This window comes from Oncorhynchus nerka, linkage group LG26, assembly GCF_034236695.1.
Source record: "Oncorhynchus nerka isolate Pitt River linkage group LG26, Oner_Uvic_2.0, whole genome shotgun sequence".
In the NCBI taxonomy this organism is placed as follows: Eukaryota; Metazoa; Chordata; class Actinopteri; order Salmoniformes; family Salmonidae; genus Oncorhynchus; species Oncorhynchus nerka.
The window spans coordinates 41,447,104-41,471,182 of record NC_088421.1 but is presented as its reverse complement, the minus strand read 5'-3'; the positions used below and the strand labels follow the sequence as shown (position 1 = coordinate 41,471,182).

The window sequence follows — 24,079 nt, the reverse complement described above, 5'->3', positions numbered from 1 at the left end:
TGTCTCTCTCTCTCTCCCTCTCTCTGTCTGTCTCTGTCTAGCTCTCTCTCTCTCTCTCTCTCTCTCTCTCTCATGTATTATGTAGGTCATAAACTGACATCTTTGGAAAAATCAACCCCCTTAGAAATCCGATATTTTCCACACCTTATGTAAACATAGATACCGTAACAAACATAGCTAGATGCTTTGTCTTTCTGACTGGATTGCATAGGCCGGGGCCTGCTGTTGTGAGACAAAGGCTCAAATGTGTATGTACCTGTACTGTAACTGAACCACTTGTAATTGATGTGGTAAGGGTTCACATTCAACAAACACCAATCATTCGGAAACGGATGTATTTGAAGATTTATGTTACTTTTTATTGAAAAAGACTCAACAGAATTGTCACAGACATAATAATAATATTATTATCAACAACTGCAATATTAATACGTATCTACAATATAATTCACAAAATAAAAAAAATCTGTACAACTTCTGGTTTGTGCAGGACATTATAGGAAGACTCTGATAGAAAAATAGACTCAAAAGAAGAAGCAACATAGAAGGGAAGAATGACAACCCAATACACACAAACTCTGGCATCCCCGTATGACAACCCAATACACACAAACTCTGGCATCCCCACATGACAACCCAATACACACAAACTCTGGCATCCCTGTATGACAACCCAATACACACAAACTCTGGCATCCCCGCATGACAACCCAATACACACAAACTCTGGCATCCCCGCATGACAACCCAATACACACAACATCCCGTATGACAACAAACTCTGGCATCCCCACATGACAACCCAATACACACAAACTCTGGCATCCCCGCATGACAACCCAATACACACAAACTCTGGCATCCCCGTATGACAACCCAATACACACAAACTCTGGCATCCCCGTATGACAACCCAATACACACATCCCCGCATGACAACCCAATACACACAAACTCTGGCATCCCGCATGACAATGACAACCCAATACACACAAACTCTGGCATCCCTGCATGACAACCCAATACATACAAACTCTGGCATCCCCGTATGACAACCCAATACACACAAACTCTGGCATCCCCGCATGACAACCCAATACACACAAACTCTGGCATCTCTGCATGACAACCCAATACATACAAACTCTGGCATCCCCGTATGACAACCCAATACACACAAACTCTGGCATCCCCGTATGACAACCCAATACACACACACTCTGGCATCCCCGTATGACAACCCAATACACACAAACTCTGGCATCCCCGTATGACAACCCAATACACACAAACTCTGGCATCCCCGTATGACAACCCAATACACACAAACTCTGGCATCCCCGTATGACAACCCAATACACACAAACTCTGTGTATCAGACCTCCATGGACATTCTCTTATATATCATCTGATACACATTTTCTTATGAAGAATTTGCTAACAATAAAAAAGACAACATTTTTATTTGTCTATGTTAACGACATAGGCAATAAAAAGTGACACTTTTGAGCAAGTTGCAAACAATTTCAACAATAAACGTACATTCGGAGTAGAATTTGTGCATGTCTACGGTAACAAATTGTGAAGATTCGTTAGGCCTACTGTATATAGCCAGAATAAAAAGCTCCATATTTTTGTACGACTATAGCTCTTTAGTGCGTGTGCATTAGTGTGTACGTTTGTGTGCCTGTATGTGTGTCTGTCTGTTCAGCTTTTGTGTGCCGCACTGTCTGTGTCTGAAAGATAAGAGAACTTGTCCGCCTCGTTCTCTATGCACCATGCCTTAAAGCAATGTGACAACACAAAGTGCTGGTCCTTTCAGAAGTGACAAAACAACAGCTTTGCTCCCTCTTCACAAGACCCAGCACACACTAGTCTTCCCAGACCTCGGGCAACAGCACTGAACATTGTGGGAGGTAACCCCGTCTGCCTAAGGAGACTAATCACACACAGCAAAGTAACAAGGTTTGTAATGTCCCCAGTCAGACAAGGCCAAAACACTGATCTAAATACACAGTAGTAGTCAACATTATATGATAACAGATGGTTTCAAATCAACAACAAAAAAAGAACAGACGAAGGATTTATGTACATTTGGCTTTACGCAAAAACTGAATAAATAAAAGGTTTCTAGTGTCAGTGTCATGGAATTGGAGGAGGGGGGGGGGGTGGTTCTCTTGAAGAGGAAAGTGAACTGTAGCTTTGGATAACTGATAACACTGATAGAATCAGGTCTTTCTACATGGTTTTCAATTAAATAAGTACCTCCACATTTTTACTGTTGTTCAAAATGGATACTTTTAATAGACAAACAATACATTTTGACTCCTACGTTTCATTCTAACCATATGTACACATGTAAATTAGCAGCACTTTATTACCTACATTCATCTGCACACTTCCTTCCAGCTTTCTAGCTCAGGGTGTCTGGATCCTGAGGGGTCTGGCCTGACACACAAGCCCAGGCTGACATACAGAAGGAGACAGAGGTGATGTCAAAAAAGATGGGAACCAAGTGTTCTAATCCAATTCATTCGTCCATAGATGCGGTAAAGGAGACAATGGAACGCAGATGTGTTGGTGAGAGTCTCCCCTTTCCACAGTGGGGTCATATTAGTTTGTAGCCCAAACTGTTCGGACTCTACAGATAGAAGTTGGCACATCAGCATTACTGACTTCAGACAAGTCCCATGGGGATTATGGGGGTCGTAGAGCAAAACGGAGATCACCATTGTGTTTCCATAGAACGGTCATATTAGTTTGTAGGCCAAACCATTCGGATGCTACAGCTGTTTTCGTGAAAAGACTGATTTTCCGTCTTACAAAAAATGTATCTCTAGTTTAAAGTGACGTATTTTGATGGGGTTTTGTTTATTATGTTACTTAGATTGACGCACAGGTGAAATACTTAGATTGACGCAAGGGTTGAGTCCGATTTGGATATATTTGGCTGTGACTTCTAAATGCTAACTCCCGTTCGTATAAGCTGATAAGCATAGCTAGCATACAGAAATCTGTGCTGGTAGTCAAATTCATTTTTTAACTGTAATGCAGTTGATTGGTGAAGATGACATCAACATGTGTTGGGGTTGACATCCATACAAACAATATACTCTGATTTGTACCTCAACACAGGGTGAAATACAGAGCCTTCAATAAGTATTCACACTTTTCCCACATTTTGCTGCGTTTAGCCTGAATTGTAAATTGATAAAATGTTGATTTTGTCTCTCTGATCTACATACAATACCCCATAATGTCAAAGTGGAATTTTTAACTAATTAATTAATTGTAATCGCTGCCAATGGGGATTCTGAAATGTATTGACTCAGGGGTGTGCATACTTGTAAATTAGATATTTATTTATTTAATTTTCAATAAATTAGTAGATATTTCTAAAAAAGAGTACCACTTTGTCATTTTGAGGTATGGTGTGTAAGGGAAAGGGGAAGGGGATAGTAGATGGGTGAGAAAAAAACATATATTTAATCAATTTTGAATTCAGGCTGTAACACAACAAAATGTGGAATAAGTCAAGGGGTATGAATACTTTCTGAAGGCACTGTATACATAAAATATTGCCTTAATGTCTGCACATTTTGCTGGGGGGCAATGAGGAGACTCGGGAGCTTTCCCCCATGGCTCTTTCCCCCACGCATTTCCATGGCAATTCCATTGTTTTGGTCCAGTTCAATTGACCTATTTAACACATCTATTCAGTGGGAGTTCCGTTGAATGAAATCACTGTCTTATCCTTCTTCATCTCATCCTAGGTCAGCGTTTACCTAAGTAGGGATTGCTACCTCGTGTGGTTGCCTGATTTTAAAATGGGGTCATGAGAGAAACTGAAATTAAATGAACTAAATCGTGCTTGGTTCATAGAACCGGGGTTAGGTCAGTAACTTCCGTTTGGCGCTAGGTGCAGTTGTAATAAACAAAGCGGTTTATGCTTTCTTCCTACAAATGAGGCTCTATCTTTTTAAACGTTGAAGCTACACAATATTATGACCCCATCACTGAGAGATAAGACACTCAGGAGCACATCCTGTATGTGTCTTATGTTTCCTTCTGACCAAAATCAGCGCAGGACTCATTATGACAAGACCAGGCACTAAATCAGACTGGGTGAAAAGAACATCGTCAATGAAATGTTATTTTCTACACAGAAGATCGTACAGAATTATTGCCTGATGATCTTCTGAACTTCCCAATACCTTTATGATGCATTTCAGTCACTTCAAACTATACTGCCTTCAAAAGTCCTGTCAGACTGGTTTGTAATAGACTGTCATAGCCCAAATTTAAAAAGTAAACATTGGCCGCTGATTACATCACCTTTTTCACATGGTGGGGTTGTGGGCCAAAATATAAAAATGGGGTCGTGGGCCAAAATATCAAAATGGGGTCGTGGGCCAAAATATCATAATGGGGTCACGGGCCAAAATATCAAAATGGGGTCGTGGGCCAAAAAGGTTTGGGAACCCCTGTACTAGACATCCCTGGACCTTTGAGATGTATCTTCCTGCTGGTTTATATGACACCTCTTGCACTGTGAGCTGTTTTAAAGCCAAATCTCAAGTGATGGCTCATGTTACTGAGACTTGAGTTAAGGCTCACGTTGCAAAAGATGCTATAAATATGTAGGATCTTAATTTGACCACTCTGTTGCCACTGAAAATATTACTGCGCTGGAGGAACGCAGATGAGCTTGGCGATTTATATACATTCACTGAAAACCCACACTAACATATTATCAGTATTGCACTTTTCATGTAGCCTAACTGTGGCCAGCTAATAGCCTAGCCACCGATCAAGCAACATTACATTGGCGAAAAAGACTAAATGCTCAAATCTTTTTGCTGCGGGATTATTTTGCTGTGACAATACCGGTCAAATTAAGATCCTACATCTGTACTAAGACAACAAGAAGATTGACTGAAGCATAATGTACAGTACCACACTAATATGAGCTATGCAGCGCTAGATACACACATGCACAGATGCACGCCACACACACACACACACACACACACACACACACACACACACACACACACACACACACACACACACACACACACACACACACACACACACACACACACACCATAAATGGGGGTTGTTTTCATGGAGGAAGACTGTGGCCAAATTAGTGGTATTACATGTAATCTTCAAAGATTATTTTCAAAGGGTGAAAAATTAAATATACTTTTTGTACGGAGATTAAGCTGTGTATAATTTTAGATTGTCAAACTGTGCAACAGTAAAATGAATCAAATAACTACATGATGTAGCTACATCTCTTGAAATTTAACTGACACAATCTTTTACATAGAAAATGATCTCTTCCCTTTGTTCTGGATAACATAAATTTCCTATATTTCCACAGCTATTTGGAAAGTTGAGAACACAATAGGAGAGGCTGGTTGATTGGGAATACAACACTCCTTCCCTGCTACGAACACTATCCCTCTCCAGCCACCCTTAATTAGTCCAAGTAAACAACACTAAGCTAATTCACTAAGCTAATTCAAAATATCGGGGCAGCTCATATTTACAAAATATGCAAATAGAAACATCTCTTTGGTTGTTGCGTTTACAGCGATTAAACTGTAGCAAACTGTAGTATACTGTAGAATACTGCACTCCACACTGTAGTATCCCTTGATCGTATAGTGCTTACTACGGAATGTTGTAGTATAATGTAGAGTACTATACTATACACTGTAGTATCCCTTGATCGTATAGTGCTTACTACGGAATGTTGTAGTATAATGTAGAGTACTATACTATACACTGTAGTATCCCTCGATCATGTAGTGCAAGGATCATAAACTAGATTCAGCTGCGGGCTGATTTTTTCTTGAGCAGGTAGTCGGGGGGCCAGGAACACAATTACAAATCATTTGCAAATTGGTCGCAAGAAGCACCAAAAATATATAATATTTGACTAAAACAGAACAATTTCAAACTTTGCTTATATTTGTATAAGATCACATATCTATTACACGTGGGAATAGTTGGCAACAGATTTCCTGGTGTTTTTACAGTCTTTTATGTCCAACAATGAAAATGATTAATAATGAAAACTTGGGGGGCCAAATAAATTCGGCCCGAGGGCCACTAATTGGGGAACCCTGATTTAGTGCTTACTATATAATTTTTTGAATACTGTAGAATACTACAGTACACATTGTATTGGTATGCTAATACTGCATTTGCATATGTCCTGCACATTCCCTTCCCCCACGCCCCAATTTGTGCCACAGACAGATAACAAAAGAGAATAAAACCAAAATACTATAGTAAATACTATACTGTATACTACAGTAATGTCTGCAAAACACTACAGTAAAAACTACAGTATACTACAGTAATGTCTGCAACAACACTATAGTAAATACTACAGTATACTACAGTAATGTCTGCAAAACACTACAGTAATGTCTGCAAAACACTACAGTAAAAACTACAGTATACTACAGTAATGTCTGCAAAAACACTATAGTAAATACTACAGGAATGTCTGCAAAAACACTATAGTAAATACTACAGTATATTAGAGTAATGTCTGCAAAAACACTACAGAAAATACTACAGTATACTACAGACAGATCCACAAAAACACTACAGTAAATACTATAGTATATGAATATAGTAATACTTCTATAGTATAGGTATATATCATTTTTTCGTGTGGAGTGTCTCAATGTGACAACTTTCCAATGTTCTCTTGCAACTTTCAAAGGCACACACACACACACACACACACACACACACACACACACACACACACACACACACACACACACACACACACACACACACACACACACACACACACACACACACACACACACACACACACACACACACACACACACACACACACACACACACTGTATAAAATGCTACCTAACCCGTCTCATTCCTATAGTGCCACGGGCCAGAAGAGCCATCAACTCCTCTCAGTCAATCTACCATCGCTTCCCACCAGATGAGGGACTTGTGTAAAGAGAATAAATAATATTGCATCATTTTCTCTGGTCTGTTAATTCTGTATTCGCTTGTGCCTGAGTGTCTTCCTCAGAAAATGACACTCACCTCACAGTCAAGCCATCCTGCAGTAGTACAGACAGCCGTTAGGAGCAAAGGTCAAACCTATCATAATAGTATTTCATGTAGTATTTCCCCCCTAACATCTCTGCAGTCATATTTCTGATTCTCGTCTTAGAGGCCTTGCTTCTGAAGGCATCGTCAGACTCCTGGTATCCTGATTGTGTTCAGAATGTACAGAGACTGTGTCTGTGTTTGTCTCCTCCAGTGTTGCGTTCTCAATAGCACCCTGATCCTCCATTTTTACCTCCTCCTTCTCCTCCCCATCCTCCTCTTTCTCCTCGTCAAACGTCTCCTCCATCTCCACTTTTTCAAGGGCCACCTCGTTCTCGTAACAGAAGGAGTTGGAGCAAGAGACCAGAGACTTCTTCTCGGCCAGGTCCCTGGCACTACACTGGGGCGTGCTGCTCACCTCGTAGGTTTTCTCGAAGCGCGAGTAGTCCACCTTGTAGTAGTTATTCTCCTCGAACAGGACTGGCTCGAAGCGGTGGCCCCAGAGAACCTCGCTGGCCACGTAGGAGCTGCGGCACTGGGTGGTCATGGCCGTGGCTTCCACCATACCTTCCAGGATCACCACCATCTCAAACTGGGACGTTTCCAGCTCCTGTTTGCTCATCTCATACAAGGGGCTGTCCTCGTCGATCTCATGGACAATGGTGATGGGCGACACCAGGAAGACGCGGTCGACGCCGCTGTCGAAGCCCACGTCGATGTCCATCTGGTCCAGGGGGATATACTCGCCTTCGGCCGTGGTTCGCGACCTGAGGAGGTGGGCGCGCACGTGGGCCTCCACCAGGTGGCTCTTGCGCAGGTTCCCCACACGCCACATCAGGCACAGCTTGCTGTCCCGCATGGCCACCGTAGCGTAGTGGCTGAAGATCAGCGTCTCGTTCCTCTTCTTGGGTTTGGCCATCTTAGCCATGACGGCGCCAATGATGAAGGCGTCGATGATGCAGCCGAAGATGCTCTGGAAGACCACCATGAAGACGGCCACGGGACACTCCTCGGTGACGTAGCGGTAGCCGTAGCCAATGGTGGTCTGTGTCTCCACGGAGAAGAGGAAGGCGGCGGTGAAGCTGTTGACGTTAGACACGCACATCTGCGTCTCGTTCTCCAGGTCGCCGTAGGAGAGCGCTACCAGCCAGAAGACGAAGCCGAAGAAGAGCCAGGAGAGGAGGAAGGACAGGCAGAAGATGATCAACATCCAGCGCCAGCGGATGTCCACACAGGTGGTGAACAGGTCGGCAAGGTAACGCTGGCCCTTCCCGCTCATGTTGATGAACTGCACGTTGCAGTGGCCGTCTTTCTGGACGAAGCGGCTCACAGCCTGCTGCTGCGCCGCGTGAACCTTGGCCACCGTGCCGTTGGCGTAGCCGTTGGGCACGGCGGCGATGGCGGCTAGCTTCATGCCGTCTTCCTCGGAGGAGACAATGCTGTAGCGGTGGCTTCGCACGCTCCCCATGGCTTCCCCCTGGGAGGAGGAGCAGCTGGGCCCAACCGCTGCTTCTGCTCTGGAAAACAGTCTGAGTTTTTGGTAGAAGCGTTGGAGAAACAGTTTTGAACGCTCGCGGGGACCCACTAAGACAGGAAATGTGGAGTTTAGGACTTTTGGGTCCTAGGGAGTTGGATGGGGAAAAGCTGCCCCTGCTGCTGTTGCACCTGGGCTTCTCCAGAGGAGAGCCGTGCTGGCGAGGGGCCTGCTCAGTCCTCCTCTCTTATGGGTGTCTCGGACCTCATCCGTGAAGTGGGCTGTGGAAAGGACAAGCAAAAAGAAAAGTCTGTGTTAAGACTAATTGGTGGAACCACAAGGACAGATCAGCGTTGTTCAACCTATTGTCTAAATGATGACAACACTCAAATGTGCACCACAACTTGACCATTCACACGGAAGTAAATACATTCTACTGTACATTTTACAATATTTAAGTAAATGTTGGGCTCAGAGATTGTAGACATGACAGACATTTTCTATTCCAGTTCTGTGTCAGCTGACAAGATAACAGATCCTCTCAGCTCTGCTTAGTGCTGGTATTAATTAGGCTAGACCAGCCAATTGAAAGTCACATTACAGATCAGGTTCATTTTAATCAAACAAGTCATTGGAGCACAAAGGAACCACTATGTGTGTCCATCACAGGAGGTTGGTGGCACCTGAATTGGGGAGGACGGGCTCATGGCAATGACTGGGGCGGAATCGGTGGAACGGTATCAACTACATCAAACACATTGTTTCCATGGTTTCCAGGTGTTTGATGCCATTCCATTGGCTCCGTTCCAGACATTATTATGAGCCGTCCTCCTGTGGTGTCCATGTATGTGGGTTTCTGCAAAAAAATATCAGTGATCATACCTTTTCCCAACATCTTTTTACTTGATATTGTTCCCCCAATTGTTTATTTACATAGTGCTAATGTCCAATGCTTGTCCCCCACTGTAACAGTTAAGTAGACATATTTTAGTCCATATTTTCTGTGGGATCTTTCAATGATCTACTAGGGGAATAGAATAACACCTGTTCAGCTTCTTCTTCTACTCTTAACTCAACAACTTCTACAACGTAGTCATGTAATCAGGTTTAAAGGGCCAGCCTGTAAACAAGCTCTATACAGGATGGTCTCTTTCAAAGCAACAATAACCTTGCAGTGCATGCAACAGAGCAACAAGGACAACTGAACTAGAAAACCCAGTAACTATCGACTGCATCTGTGTGGCCTGAGAGAGCCATTAGAATGCACCACAGGGTATGAATTATTGTCTGCCGGCTTACTTCCACCCTAATGCCAAAACAACTAACAGTGATTTGAACCACTGTCACAGAGAGAAGGTCAAGATGTCATTTGGATGAAGTCCCGTGTGAGAGGCAGTCGGTTGCACACTATGGTTATTTTGTTTGGCCCTTGCGGGTTGAAAAGACATGTTTGTGTCTCGTTATGAAATGTGATCTGTCTTGTCCAATGAAACATATTGGATAGTGAATACGTGTCCACACTCTCAAATTCCCTTGGCGTAACCGCTTGGTATTTAGAGTAGGCTATCACCAACTGATGTACACTAGGTAGGCCTTTTGATTGTAAAAGATAAAAGCTCTAAAGTAGAAGAAATCAGTGTGTATAATTTAATTCATTTAATTATCCCTTGAAAATATTGCACTCTTCACTGAATGTGACTTTGAAAACGCACAGAGGTGCGTTCATGACAACAGGGAACTCTGGGAAAAAAACAAGCATCCAACTTGGAATTCCAAGTCGGGAAACTCAGGCATCTTTCTAGAACTCAGACTTTCCGACATGAAGATCACTGACATCATGATTTTTCCCAGAGTTCCCAGTTGCCTTGAAAGCTCCATCTCATCCAAGTCCCTCATCTCTGTTTTACTCATCCAGTGATGTCACTGTCAGGTTGACTAGGAATAGAAACTAGTGTTGATTTGCATGATGCATTATTGGGAGTTTGGGGCTTAATTTGTTCTAACTCCTGGGGAGCTATGCATAAATATTGCTCCCTCCGGAGACTGGGGTTTAGTCCCCAACTCCACCTCCCAAACTATCCCTCCCACCTTTCTGCATCCCCTTGTCATTTCATATACAATACTCTCCTTCAACAACAAAAAGTCATTCAACAAGTATTTAGTTTAAATGGACAAAGTCCTACTTAAAATGTAAATGTATCATGATGAATCCATCATGTTTGTGGTGAACACAAGACAGCTGAACTCTTGAGATACCACTAGATCAGTGAAACACCTGGAATAAAACTACAAAATAAAAATAACTTGGATCTATTTTTACATCTGCATTTCATGAGGTTATCGGTGAATATTTCATGTAGCGACATATGACCCATAGGCCAGGCCTACTATCCTGAGAGAGATAGAGGCTGGTTCACTGTGAATGAGCTTCCTATGAGACGTCCTAATCTTCTCCAGCTAACTAACTACACTACCACACACCACACATTACAATTACAATTAACAGGCCAAATCAGACCGCAACCACCTCATAATCACTATGCTTCCTTGCTATCTAACAAGTCATTTGGCCCCACTGACCATCTACCAATACCTGCATTGTACCACAACACCAACACCACTAAATACATTCAAGGCTAAAACAAGCGTAATGATGAAAGGATAAACCAATGGAATGATATCCAGTTTACACACTGACATAATATGACAGACCAAGAACATGAACGTCAGACACCGGCAGAGACGCTGGCTACAGTATCAAACTGATACTGTCTACCGAGTCCAGAAAGTCAGGGACAACAAATAAGACTGGGCTGGAAATCAACAAATAGCACGCCTCAGTTACGCCCGATCTGTTTCCCCAAATGAAATCTGTCATTGTGAAGTCCATTCATTAGATTCCACATCAACCCTTATCTAACCAGGTCATCAGAGTGTGACTGTGTGCACTGGGCTTAGCTGCACCACACAGACTGCAACTGTTTATTTTGCCTGCGTGCAATTAGGACCAGCGGAGACAGATGGAAACTGGTTACATAAACCTGCTCCTTTAAAAAAATATATATTATTGCAAAGAATAGATCAATCATTTCTATCCAATATTCAGCAGCACTGCAGCACCATTCATTATGGAATGACCTGCTACTATGGGATGTCAGGGTTGACAGTTGGCTTTAATTCATTGTTTTGAATCAGGGTTGTCAGAATTAACATTATGTTTCAGATAAATATTTTTCCTAGTCTAACTTTAAATTCGGATCATAATCAAATAAGTGTAGCTTAATATATTTAGGTAGGCTAGGCCGACTGTCATAATTCATGCATAGGTATATTACGGCCAATTGATTAATCAAATACAGAAACACACTATAAGAAACAGCGACGAATAATCACTGTTCAATTAATTATATATATATGTATTTATTTATTTTCTGAAGCAATGGGTGTAGGCTACTGGGCATAATCATATCAACCTGGGCTGGCCTACAGGCTCCTTTTTTCTCTGCGTGACAGGTGGAAGGAAGAAAGTCACGGTTTATGTTTCGTTGTCAAGTCAAAACACTTTCCAACTGATAAGGGAGCATTACCTCGGCTATTCATTGGATATGAGTAGCTTAAATTAAACATACTTGAATCTCGCTGACGCATCGATACCCACACAACTAGTAGCCTATAACCCACAGAATACTTCATTAACTCCCTAACTCTCTGAAGTATATCGAAAAAAGTGATTGTTGAACACTATAAATATGAGACAGCCTCATCAAAGACAGTAAAACTGAAATACATAACAATATTTTTGCTTGAACTCTGTCAAGGCCTCTTTGGTTATATTTTAGATGCTCACTCTTTGTAGAAATAAAGTAGGGTATGTCCGGTTCAATTTGTAGGCTAACATTATACAGAAGACTCGTTAATCACCGTTGCACCGTTATTCCCACGTAGACTACACCGTTAGAACGAAGTAACGGGACATTGTTTACCTGTTGATCTTTCGAGAGCAAATCAGCGGTAATTTATTCTAATACATCCCATGCATCCAGGTAGGTTTTTGCGTTAATATCCATATTTGGGTTCCACCGTTCATATTTGATATCCGGATAGACATCGTAATTACTGCCATCAACCTCTTCAGCTGAAGAAGATACTTTGCTTTGCACGGGCGGACTTTGAAAACACATGTGCCTATCCCCCGCCCTGTCGTTGTAGTCGACCAATAGAAAGCTACAGCGCTTGTTTGGACTCCGGCATCAAATAGTTCATCATGTTCAAAGCCCATGCGCGCACACGATAATAATAATAATAATAGACTGATAAAAGGGCTATTAAAAATAATACTACCATTTTGTTATAATAATATAAAAAATATATACTTTATTTTAATCAACCTTACACTAAGTAATCCGTTTATTAGGTCATCTCATATACTTGTTTGAGTATAGTTGTCTACAGTACAGCACGCACACCACACACACACACACTGAACACAAGGTGGTGATATAGAGGTACTGGCCGCAGTCGTCAGTGATAACGAACAGCTCTGTGATTTAACCCCAGTGTAGAATGTGATGCAGGTTGAATTAAACACATGGTTTAGAATGGAACTGTAAATATATTGCATATGACTTCACTACAATGTACAATAATCAATCTTCATCTTTTTGACTTCTCACTGAAGAAACATGGGAGGTATTTTTGTATTTGAATAAAACTTTACGACCATCACATCAGAAAAAAAAGTATATTTATTTTAAATTTGGTGCATTCTGTCCATCACAACAAAGACGTTCAAATGAGGCCAGACCTTTTGGACGTCAGATGTGACTTCTACAACGTACGCTTTGTTTATTTATTTAATAACATTTAGTTCAATTATTACATTCATAAAGGATATAACAAAGGAGTATAAAATATGATATAAAATAGTTATTTACAATGAAACTCCCCTATTACACTTACTCAAGTCCTTTCCTGAAGTCCTGTGTGATAATGTACTATATAACGATAAAGTAACAATGTAGTTATCTGTCTCTGCTGTTTTGGGATTATCACAGCGTCATCAGAGCCACGCCTCCTGAACCACCTCCTCACTGACATCAGCCAAGGACCTCCGGAATTTCCTGCTCGATCTCACAAACGGCTGCTGCGATTGGACGATAGACTCCGTGGTCGGCGGTCTCCCCCTGTCACTCTCCTGGGCGCTGACCATGGGTGTCTGCACCCAGGTGGTCTGATGAAACAGGGCATAGTCTACCTTGTAGTGCCTCCTCCCCACCTGCACCATGTCCTGGAAGCGCTGGCCCCAGCGGATGTCTGCCGGGCTGTAAGACGTGCGTGTCTGGTGCAGGATGCCTGTGGAGTCACCGGTGTAGGTGAAGGACACTACCAGGTCAAAGTCCTCCTCCGCCAGGCTGTCCGGTCCCAGGCTGTAGAGGGGGCTCCCAGGCTCCAGCTTGTGAACGATGCTGGCCGGGGTGGCCAGGATGAGGTGTCTACTCTGGATGTCTAGGTCCTGGTAGGTCACGGAGATCATCCCAGAGGGGTGCTTCGTGGGGCGGACCAGCTGCGCCCGGGCGGTGCCTTCCAGGATGTGGTTCCTGCGGAAGTCGGCGATACGCCACACAAGGCACAGGGCGCCGTTGCGCGCGTTGACCACGGCGGAGCTGCTGAAGCCCACTGTCTGCGCTCTCTTGCTCGCGCACGCCATTTTGGCCACGGTGATACCAATGACGACTGTGTCGATGAAGCAACTCATCAGGGCCTGGATAGTCACCACCACGATGGCCACCATGCAGTTCTCCGTCATCACCCGGAAGCCGTAGCCGATAGTCGCCTGGGTCGACATGGAGTACAGGAAGGCGGAAGTGAAACTGCGGACGTTCGCCACACACGGAGCCGTGTCATGGTCCTCCAGGTCTTTGTGGACGTAGGCGATCAGGAAGTAGAGGACGCTGAAGAAGAGCCAGGAGAGGATGTAGGAGAGGCAGAAGATGAGGAGCATGACCCTCCAGCGGAGCTCCACCAGTGTGGTGAAGATGTCGGCCAGGAAGAAGCTCCACTGGCCCGGGGACTGGTGGAACACCACGGGGCAGCTACCGTCCTTCAGCATGTAGCGCAGCTTCTTCTCCCCTTCCCCCCGGCCAAGATCTCCTCTGCCCATGGTGTGTGTCGTGATGTGTTGGGTATCAATGATACACTGCTGCTGGTCCATGCCTGGACTCATTTTAACAAGGGCTCTTGTGCCGTGCCTCCCCCTGAAAAATATATATATTTGTGAGGTTAGTGTGATTAGTAAAACAAAAAATAATATATACTGTACACAGTCCTATAGGTAGAAGTACACGTAAAGTAAAGCGTTTTTATTAGGTCTAGTTTAGTCTCTTTTTACAAGGGTTTAGGTTAGGAAAGAATGTTATTGGTGAGAGACCATCTCCATTACAAGCCAGCTTAATGTCATCAGGTTCCTCTGTGTTTGTTGAAGAGAACCCTCCATGTTTGAGGAAACAGGCTAGGTCACACCTTGCCTGAGGCTATCAGCACCTGAATGACCGTGACAATGTCATGCCCATGCTGTGAAAACACATTATCTTGTTGGCTGATTATTTACGAGAACTGTGATTTGCTAGGGGGAACACAGTAAAAAGCTGTGCGATTACATTTAATCATAGTCCAAATTATATCCACATTCATTCATTTCAATAAATATTTTCCATCATTTTACAGAAATGAAGACAGGATGAGTCAAAATGAAAGGCAAAATCAGATGTCAAATGAACATGCCTTTGTGAAACTCCATGTGCAATATGATTGCTGTAACCAAGACAGCCAAAAGGAGAGAGACTTCTGGGTTCTCCCTTCCTTTGTGTTCGCTTCACTAGTCGTCCAGAAAGTTCCATTCATTTGTCCTAACATGCTATACAACCATAACACACGCATTGTCTATTCCCATTGGCAACAAAAGTTTAACGTCAAAGTTGTACTTTCCTTCATTGCAGGTTTCTCTAGACGGCCTACTTTGAAAAACTGGAGCCTTCTTCATTGTGCCCTCAAACTTGATCTAGTGACTCTCAATGTAAACATTGAAGAGTTTTCTGGTTAAAAAAAAAAGAAAACAAGCCTTATACAACCTTTCCTTGTTTAGTTTCACCATCTTACTGACCTAGTATGGATTCTGTTATACCTCACAGATCAACAGTAACCAAGGAAATAGACCTTAAATCCCTCACCTAGTCCAAGTATTGATCCTTTCACCCTTTGATCTATATTGGGGCCTTATCAGAACACATCTATAAGATTCAACTAGGATTTAGGCTGGGTGGGGAAAGAGATCATAATGTTGTCTTACCAGGAAAGGACCTCATTTTGGCCTGTCTGATTAAAATGTTTTACCCTGCTCTGCCCCAGAACAATGGAAAACAGAGGACAATGTGCATGTCTATTTAAAACATTGCTACAATTTAACATTACTTGAGGTGGATGACACACTGAACTGAGAATTTCACTCAAATCTGTGTTTCTGTGTCAAGCAACATTATAATATTTACTTTGTAGATTTTGTTTTTACTTACTATATTTTTTTTACTTACAAGTTACAACTTCAAAACAGCTAACTACGCCTTTCGTCAATTACTCAGCACTTATTCCTTTCTTCACACCTACAGTGTGTTCATCAGACTTTAAATGATTGAGCTAACCTGGTGACTATATTAATGATTAGTCAGCTAACCGGTGCCATTATATCGCAATCAAGGTGCCAATTCATAAGCAACTGAATATTTAAACACTGTCAGTCTAGAGTCCGTTCCAACTTCTCTTTCCCTGCATTGAGAATAATTGTATTGGGTCATTAACTGTAACCCTGAGCTCTGTGTAGTTATTAAGCTCTTTTGACTTTGAGGATACATTATTATCCTGCATTTACCACGAATAGCATTCTCCTCTAAATGTTTCCATAAAAGTCCATCTTTACAGGGATACAACTAGATTCTGGCAAGTAGGTTGTTTTTCTACGTACCCAGGGTCAGATGAACTCGTGGATACCATATTAATGTCTCTGCGTGCACTATGACGTCCTAGCGTACGCTACCATACCTGCAGACTTCTGGTCATTGCGCTAACGCTAGCTAGCATTGGCTCGCCAAACTACCTCTAACTTTCTTAATGCTGCACGCACAGACATAAACATGGTATCTACCAGTTCATCTGACACTGGGCACGTAGAAATGCGGCTTACTCGAAGGCCTTACGTTCTCCAATAACAGTATACCCTTTTATTGCAGCATTTTTGTTTTTCTTGACAGCACAAACAATCTCACCAAACAAACTCCCACTAATGCATACAATGACATGTTAAAAGGGATATTTACCCAAATTACATACTTGTATCCTTACCCAGTAAAAAAATGCTAATATCAAGACAATTGACTTGCATTGGATTTGTGTCACAAAAGCTAAGAAGTTAGCATTTGTAAATAGTGGTCAGGTAAACAAAAGCAACGGATTGATTGCTGTCATACCTTGTCCATAGACTGTTTACAGCAAGCGTCAAACTCAATCCACGATTGTCTGTGGGTTTTCCCTTGTACTTGATTGATGAATTAAGGTCACTGATGAGTAAGGAACTCCCCTCACCTGGTTGTTTAGGTTTAAATTGAAAGGAAGGCCCTCCATGGAATGAGTTTGACACCCCTGGTTTACAGGGTAAGGAAACCAATATGTTTTTTTTTTTTTAAATTTGGCTGAACTATCTCTTTTTAATTGTTTATTTTTTTTATTTCACCTTTATTTAACCAGGTAGGCTAGTTGAGAACAAGTTCTCATTTACAACTGCGACCTGGCCAAGATAAAGCAAAGCAGTGCGACACAAACAACAACACAGAGTTACACATGCAATAAACAAACATACAGTCAATAACACAATAGAGAAAAAAGTATATATACAGCATGTGCAAATGAGGTAAGATGAGGTAGGTAAAGGCAATACATAGGCCATAGTGGCAAAATAATTACAATTTAGCAATTTAACACTGGAGTGATAGATGTGCAGAAAATGAATGTGCAAGTAGAGATACTGGGGTGCAAAGGAGCAAAATAAATAAATAACAGTATGGGGATGAGGTAGTTGGATGGGCTATTTACAGATGGGCTATGTACAGGTGCAGTGATCTGTGAGCTGCTCTGACAGCTTAAAGCTAGTGAGGGAGATGTGGGTCTCCAGCTTCAGTGATTTTTGCAATTCGTTCCAGTCATTGGCAGCAGAGAAATGGAAGGAAAGGCAGCCAAAAGAGGAATTGGCTTTGGGGGCGACCAGTGAAATATACCTGCTGGAGCGCTTGCTACGGGTGGATGCTGCTATGGTGACCAGTGAGCAGAGATATGACATTTAGTTCTGATTATTGCATATGTACAGCACTCAAAAGTATGACTTCTAAATATTTAAGATAATTGTTGTTATTCTAATTGTAGATGAATGACCATGCTTCCATGTCCTTTAATTGCATTATAGTTACAATGCTGTCCTTTATAGGTAGACTGATCGATATGATGGTGATGCAGAAAGGAAACAATTTATTGGGTACATTACCACAACAACTACCAGGGTGACGCGTGAGGCTCAACTTCTCTGCTGTTTTGGTCCCGTGGCTACCACCCAATGAACAGCATGAAGAGAACCCCTGCACATACTGATACTGTGTTTGACTGTGTGAGAGCAAAGTCTACCTTTAAACATATGTAATAAAATATATTTTAAAAAGTGTTTCATCTAGTGGATTTATGACTTTATTGAGTCTGAACACTTATGCTTATCTCTGGTTTATAATCATTAATGGCAGTGATGTAAAGTACTTACAGTGCCTTCGGAAATTATTCAGACCTCTTGAATTTTTCCACATTTTGTCACTTTACATAAAATGGTTTCCCCCCCTCATCTACACACATAAACACCCCATAATGTCAAAGCAAAATCAGGTTTTTAGATTTTTTTTGTGCACATTTTTTACAAATACAAAACGAGAAATATCACATTTACATAAGTATTCAGAACCTTTACCCAGTACTTTCTGAAGCACCTTTGGCAGCAAATACAGCCTTGAGTCTTCTCAATTTGGGGAGTTTCTCCCATTCTTCTCTGCAGTTTCTCTCAACCTCTGTCAGGTTGGATGGGGAGGGTCGCTGCACAGCTATTTTCAGGTCTCTACGGAGATGTTAGATCGGGTTCAAGTCAGGGCTCTGGCTGGGTCACTAAAGGACATTCAGAGACTTGTCCCGACGCCACTCCTGCGTTGTCTTGGCTGTGTGCTTAGGGTCATTGTCCTGTTGGAAGGTGAACCTTCGCCCCAGTCTGAGGTCCTGAGCGCTCTGGAGCAGGTTTTTATCAAGGATCTCTCTGTACTTTGCTCTGTTCATCTTTCCGTCGATCCTGAATAGTCTCCCAGTCCCTGGTGCTGAAAAACATCCCCACAGCATGATGCTGCCACCACCATGCTTCACCGTAGGGGATGGTGCTAGGTTTCCTCCAGACGTGACGCTTGGCCTTTAGGCCAAAGAGGTCAATCTTGGTTTCATCAGACCAGAGAATTTTGTTTCTTATGGTCTGAGAGTCCTTTACGTTCCTTTTGGCAAAATCCAAGTGGCCTATCATGTGCCTTTTACTGAGGAGTGGCTTCTGTCTGGCCACTACCATAAAAGCCTGATTGGTGGAGTGCTGCAGAGATGGTTGTCATTCTGGAAGGTTCTCCCGTCTCCACAGAGGAACTCTGGAGCTCTGTCAGTGACCATCAGGATCTTGGTCACCTCCCTGATCAAGGCCCTTCTCCCCTTATTGCTCAGTTTGGCCAGGTGTCCAGCTCTAGGAAGAGTCTTGGTGGTTCCAAACTTCTTCCATTTAAGAATGATGGAGGCCACTGTGTTCTTGGGTACCCTTCCCCATATCTGTGCCTCGACACAATCCTGTTTCAGAGCTCTACGAACAATTCCTTCAACCTCATGTCTTGGTTTTTGCTATGACATGCACTGTCAACTGTGGGACCTTATATAGACAGGTGTGTGCCTTTCCAAATCATGTTTGATTTACTACAGGTGGACTCCAAACAAGTTGTAGAAACATCTCAAGGATGATCAATGGAAACAGGATGCATCTGAGCTCAATTTCGAGTCTCATAACAAAGGGTCTGAATACTTACTGTATGTAAATAAGGTTTTTCACTTTTTTATTTTTATTTCTAAAAAGCTGTTTTTGCTTTGTTATTATGGGGTGTTGTGATGTTATTATGGGGTATTGTGATGTTATTATGGGGTGTTGTGATGTTATTATGGGGTGTTGTGATGTCATTATGGGGTGTTGTGATGTCATTATGGGGTATTGTGATGTTATTATGGGGTATTGTGATGTTATTATGGGGTATTGTGATGTTATTATGGGGTATTGTGATGTTATTATGGGGTATTGTGTGTAGATTGATGAGAAAAAAACGATTTAATCAATTTTAGAATAAGGCTGTAACGTAACAAAATGTGGAAAAAGTCAAGGGGTCTGAGTACTTTCCCAATGCACTGTAAGTAAAAATTGTTTACGGTACTACTCTGTACTTTACTACTTATATTTTTGACAACTTTTAATTTGACGTCTTTACATTCCTAAAAAATTAATTTTTTACTCCATACATTTTCCCTGACACCCAAAAGTTACATTTGAATGCTTAGCAGGTCATGAAAATGGTCCAATTCACGCAAAAGAACATCCCTGGTCATCCCTACTGCCTCTGATCTGGTGGACTCACTAAATACACAAGCTTCATTTGTAAATTATGTCTGAGTGTTGGAGTGTGCCCCTGGCACTCCGTAAATACAAATAAATACAAACGGTGCCGTCTAGTTTGCTTAAAGGAAAACTCCACCCAAAAACGATGTTTTGGTATTTCAACATGTTTTGCCTGTCAGCAGTAAAGTTTTCAAGATATGTATCTTTCAAAATACAGAAATCATCCTGTATGATGCATTTTGCATCAAATGATGCTGCGTTTCACATCACATGATGCATTATACATTTACTTTTGATACTTAAATATATTTAAAACCAAATACTTTTACTCAAGTAATATTTTACTGGGTGACTCTCACTTTTACATGAGTCATTTTCTATTACGGTATCTTTCCTTTTACTCAAGTGTGTCAATGGGATACTTTTCCACCACTGATTAATGGCATCACAAAAAAACTATTTTACAGCTCCTGTTTTGCAACTGTGTATTAATTTCCAAGAAATATCACCTTTGGAAAGATCTTCAGGTTCCAATAGCCTACAGTCGTGGCCAAACGTTTTGAGAATGACACAAATATTAATTTTCACAAAGTCTGCTGCCTCAGTTTGTATGATGGCAATTTGCATATACTCCAGAATGGTATGAAGAGATGAATTGCAATTAATTGCAAAGTCACTCTTTGCCATGCAAATATACTGAATCTCCAAAAAACATTTCCACTGCATTTCAGCCCTGCCACAAAAGGACCAGCTGACATCATGTCAGTGATTCTCTCGTTAAATGAGTGTTGACGAGGACAAGACTGGAGATCACTCAGTCATGCTTATTGAGTTCGAATAACAGACAAGAAGCTTCAAAAGGAGGGTGGTGCTTGGAATCATTGTTCTTCCTCTGTCAGCTGTGGTTACCTGCAAGGAAACACGTACCGTCATCATTGCTTTGCACAAAAAGGGCTTCACAGGCAAGGATATTGCTGCCAGTAAGATTGCACCTAAATCAACCATTTATCGGATCATCAAGAACTTCAAGGAGAGCGGTTCAAATTGTTGTGAAGAAGGCTTGAGGGCGCCCAAGAAAGTCCAGCAAGCACCAGAACCGTCTCCTAAAATTGATTCAGCTGCGGGATTGGGGCACCACCAGTACAGAGCTTGCTCAGGAATGGCAGCAGGCAGGTGTGAGTACATCTGCACGCACAGTGAGGTGAAGACCTTTGGAGGATGGCCTGGTGTCAAGAAGGGCAGCAAAGAAGCCATTTCTCTCCAGGAAAAACATCAGGGACAGACTGATATACTGCAAAAGGTACAGGGATTGGACTGCTGAGGACTGGGGTAAAGTCATTTTCTCTGATGAATCCCCTTTCTGATTGTTTGGGGCATCCGGAAAAAAGCTTGTTCGGTGAAGACAAGGTGAGCACTACCATCAGTCCTGTGTCATGCCAACTGTAAAGCATCCTGAGACCATTCATGTGTGGGGTTGCTTCTCAGCCAAGGAAGTGGGCTCACGCACAATTTTGCCTAAGAACACAGCCATGAATAAAGAAAGGTACCAAAACATCCTCCAAAAGCAACTTCTCCCAACCATCCAGGAACAGGTTGGTGACGAACAATGCCTTTTCCAGCATGATGGAGCACCTTGCCATAATGCAAAAGTTATAATTAAGTGGCTCAGGGTACAAAACATCAATGTTTTGGTCCATGGCCAGGAAACTCCCCAGACTTTAATCCCATTGAAAACTTGTGGTCAATCCTCAAGAGGCGGGTGGACAAACAAAACCCCACAAATTCTGACAAACTCCAAGCATTGATTATGCAAGAATGGGCTGCCATCAGTCAGGATGTGGCCCAGAAGTTAATTGACAGCATGCCAGGGAGGATTGCAGAGGTCTTGAAAAAGAAGGGTCAACACTGTAAATATTGACTCTTTTCATCAACTTCATGTAATTGTCAATAAAAGCCATTGACACTTATGAAATGCTTGTAATTATACTTCAGTATTCCATAGCACAAAAAGTACCAAAAAATCTAAAGACACTGAAGCAGCAAACTTTGTGAAAATTAATATTTGTGTCATTCTCAAAACTTTTGGCCACGACTGAATTTACAAACAAAACTTACTGTCCCACTTTATTTGGAAAGATTTTCCATCTGTAGATGCTCGACAGATGGTCATACTATCAACAAACTCTGTTGATTATCAATTGCTTGCTAAGTTTACGGTTACGGTTAGAATAAGCGTTAGGGTAAGGGTTAAGTTCAGGGTTAGGATAAGGGTTAAGTTTAGGGTTAAGGTAAGGGTTAGAGCTAGGGTTATGGTTGTAGATAGATTAAATATTACTGATAGTCTACATAGCATCTACAGATGGACTACCCAACTAAAGTGGAACCATATTTATTTGCTCAGTTTGGGTCCCACTATCAAAAGTACTGATTCAGAAATGTTTACTTAAATTGAAACATTAGACTTTTGTTGTATAATAAGCCGAGTATAAAGAAAATATGAATGTTTAATTGAACTACTGTATGAATAATGTTTCTGGTATGTTTAGATTAACCTGTAACAAACGCTCCACTGACACATTTTTACACACATTGGATGTGTGGGTGAAAGACAAGAAGATATCCTGTTTACACAAACACAGCTGTGCCTGCCACACACACAGCATTGCAAAATGTGTCCACATAAAAGCTCTCCACAATAAGCACAGAAAGAAACCAAAAATCACTTGGATACAACACTGCCTATATAAAAAAGTCAAACCTTATCTAATTTCTGTTACTTAATGATAAGACACTTACTTCAGTTGTAGGTGTGTGTTTGAGACGTGAGGTTGTTGTCACTGAAACACAACACAGACAAACAGGTAAATCCGGGCGGCTAAGAGTTGTTACGGTCAGTCTCTCACTTATAACCTATTTACAGGTGAGTGTGACCCTCTGAGGGCAGGACTGGCCCAGAGGCAAAGTCCCATGTCATTGAGTCTGATGATATGGGGCCAATCACACCACCCCTGAGAAAAACCCTATTGTGTCGATCCATAAGATTTTATGACCGGTGTAATATATTTACAGACAAATTAAAGATTACTTGCTAGATGTCAATGCTATTTCGATTTTCAATATGGAAGAAGGCTTTGTTGAAACACGTTTTATTGCAGTTGGCATAGGGCCAGGAGGTTTTCCTCACCATAAGTGACCTGAGCAGGAAAAGGTCATTTGGTGAATGAAAACTCCTGCGTGGGGACATCCCATGCTCCTGTTTTTACTTCTTGGGATGTTTTAGATCATTTATCCTGTTATGATGTGGGGGTTAGTTTAGTGTTAGCACACCGTTAGGCAACACACTACCAGGATACACTTCTACACCCCATCCCCATGGCAGCGCCAACCTGGTCAAAGGCTCTGCCAGGAAGCCTTGATAAGCACAACAGGTGGTAGCGATCAGGATTGCTTGGCAATATGTGAACAGATGTCTCTCGTGCAAAGGTCCAGAATGGCAGGCAGTCTCAGGGTAGAGGCAAGCAGGGGTCACACAGAGGTCACACAGAGGTCACACAGAGGTGTGGCAAGTTATTGAACGGCAGGCAGTCTCAGGGTAGGGGCAAGCAGGGGTCACACAGAGGTCACACAGAGGTGTGGCAAGTTATAGAACGGCAGGCAGGCTCAGGCTCAGGCTCAGGGTCAGGCTCAGGGCAGAACGGTCAAAACCGGGAAGGACTAGAAAACAGGAGCAAGAA

The 24,079-nt window shown here is 42.2% G+C and overlaps 2 protein-coding genes and 1 long non-coding RNA gene across 3 annotated transcripts; 1 reads left to right on the top strand and 2 right to left on the bottom strand.

Annotated features, from left to right (window-relative positions):
• Positions 1–980: 980 nt before the first annotated feature.
• LOC115116954 (inward rectifier potassium channel 2-like) lies at positions 981–12,718 on the bottom strand. Its single transcript, XM_065010699.1, has 2 exons — positions 12,568–12,718; positions 981–8,865 (listed from the first exon to the last, which is right to left on the bottom strand). The coding sequence occupies exon 2, from the start codon at positions 8,576–8,578 to the stop codon at positions 7,211–7,213; it is 1,368 nt and encodes a 455-aa protein (XP_064866771.1). The 5' UTR covers positions 8,579–8,865; positions 12,568–12,718; the 3' UTR covers positions 981–7,210.
• Positions 12,719–13,311: 593 nt separating this feature from the next.
• On the bottom strand, positions 13,312–23,290 carry LOC115116765 (inward rectifier potassium channel 16-like). Its single transcript, XM_065010698.1, has 2 exons — positions 23,142–23,290; positions 13,312–14,838 (listed from the first exon to the last, which is right to left on the bottom strand). The coding sequence occupies exon 2, from the start codon at positions 14,805–14,807 to the stop codon at positions 13,644–13,646; it is 1,164 nt and encodes a 387-aa protein (XP_064866770.1). The 5' UTR covers positions 14,808–14,838; positions 23,142–23,290; the 3' UTR covers positions 13,312–13,643.
• LOC115117065 (uncharacterized) lies at positions 17,774–18,341 on the top strand. Its single transcript, XR_003861653.2, has 2 exons — positions 17,774–18,002; positions 18,111–18,341. It is a non-coding gene; the product is annotated as an uncharacterized LOC115117065 (long non-coding RNA).
• Positions 23,291–24,079: the final 789 nt, after the last annotated feature.

What these genes read in the sequence shown, in the direction of transcription:
- LOC115116954 (XM_065010699.1), bottom strand. Translation starts at nt 8,578, where the DNA reads ATGGGGAGCGTGCGAAGCCACCGCTACAGCATTGTCTCCTCCGAGGAA.
- LOC115116765 (XM_065010698.1), bottom strand. Translation starts at nt 14,807, where the DNA reads ATGAGTCCAGGCATGGACCAGCAGCAGTGTATCATTGATACCCAACAC.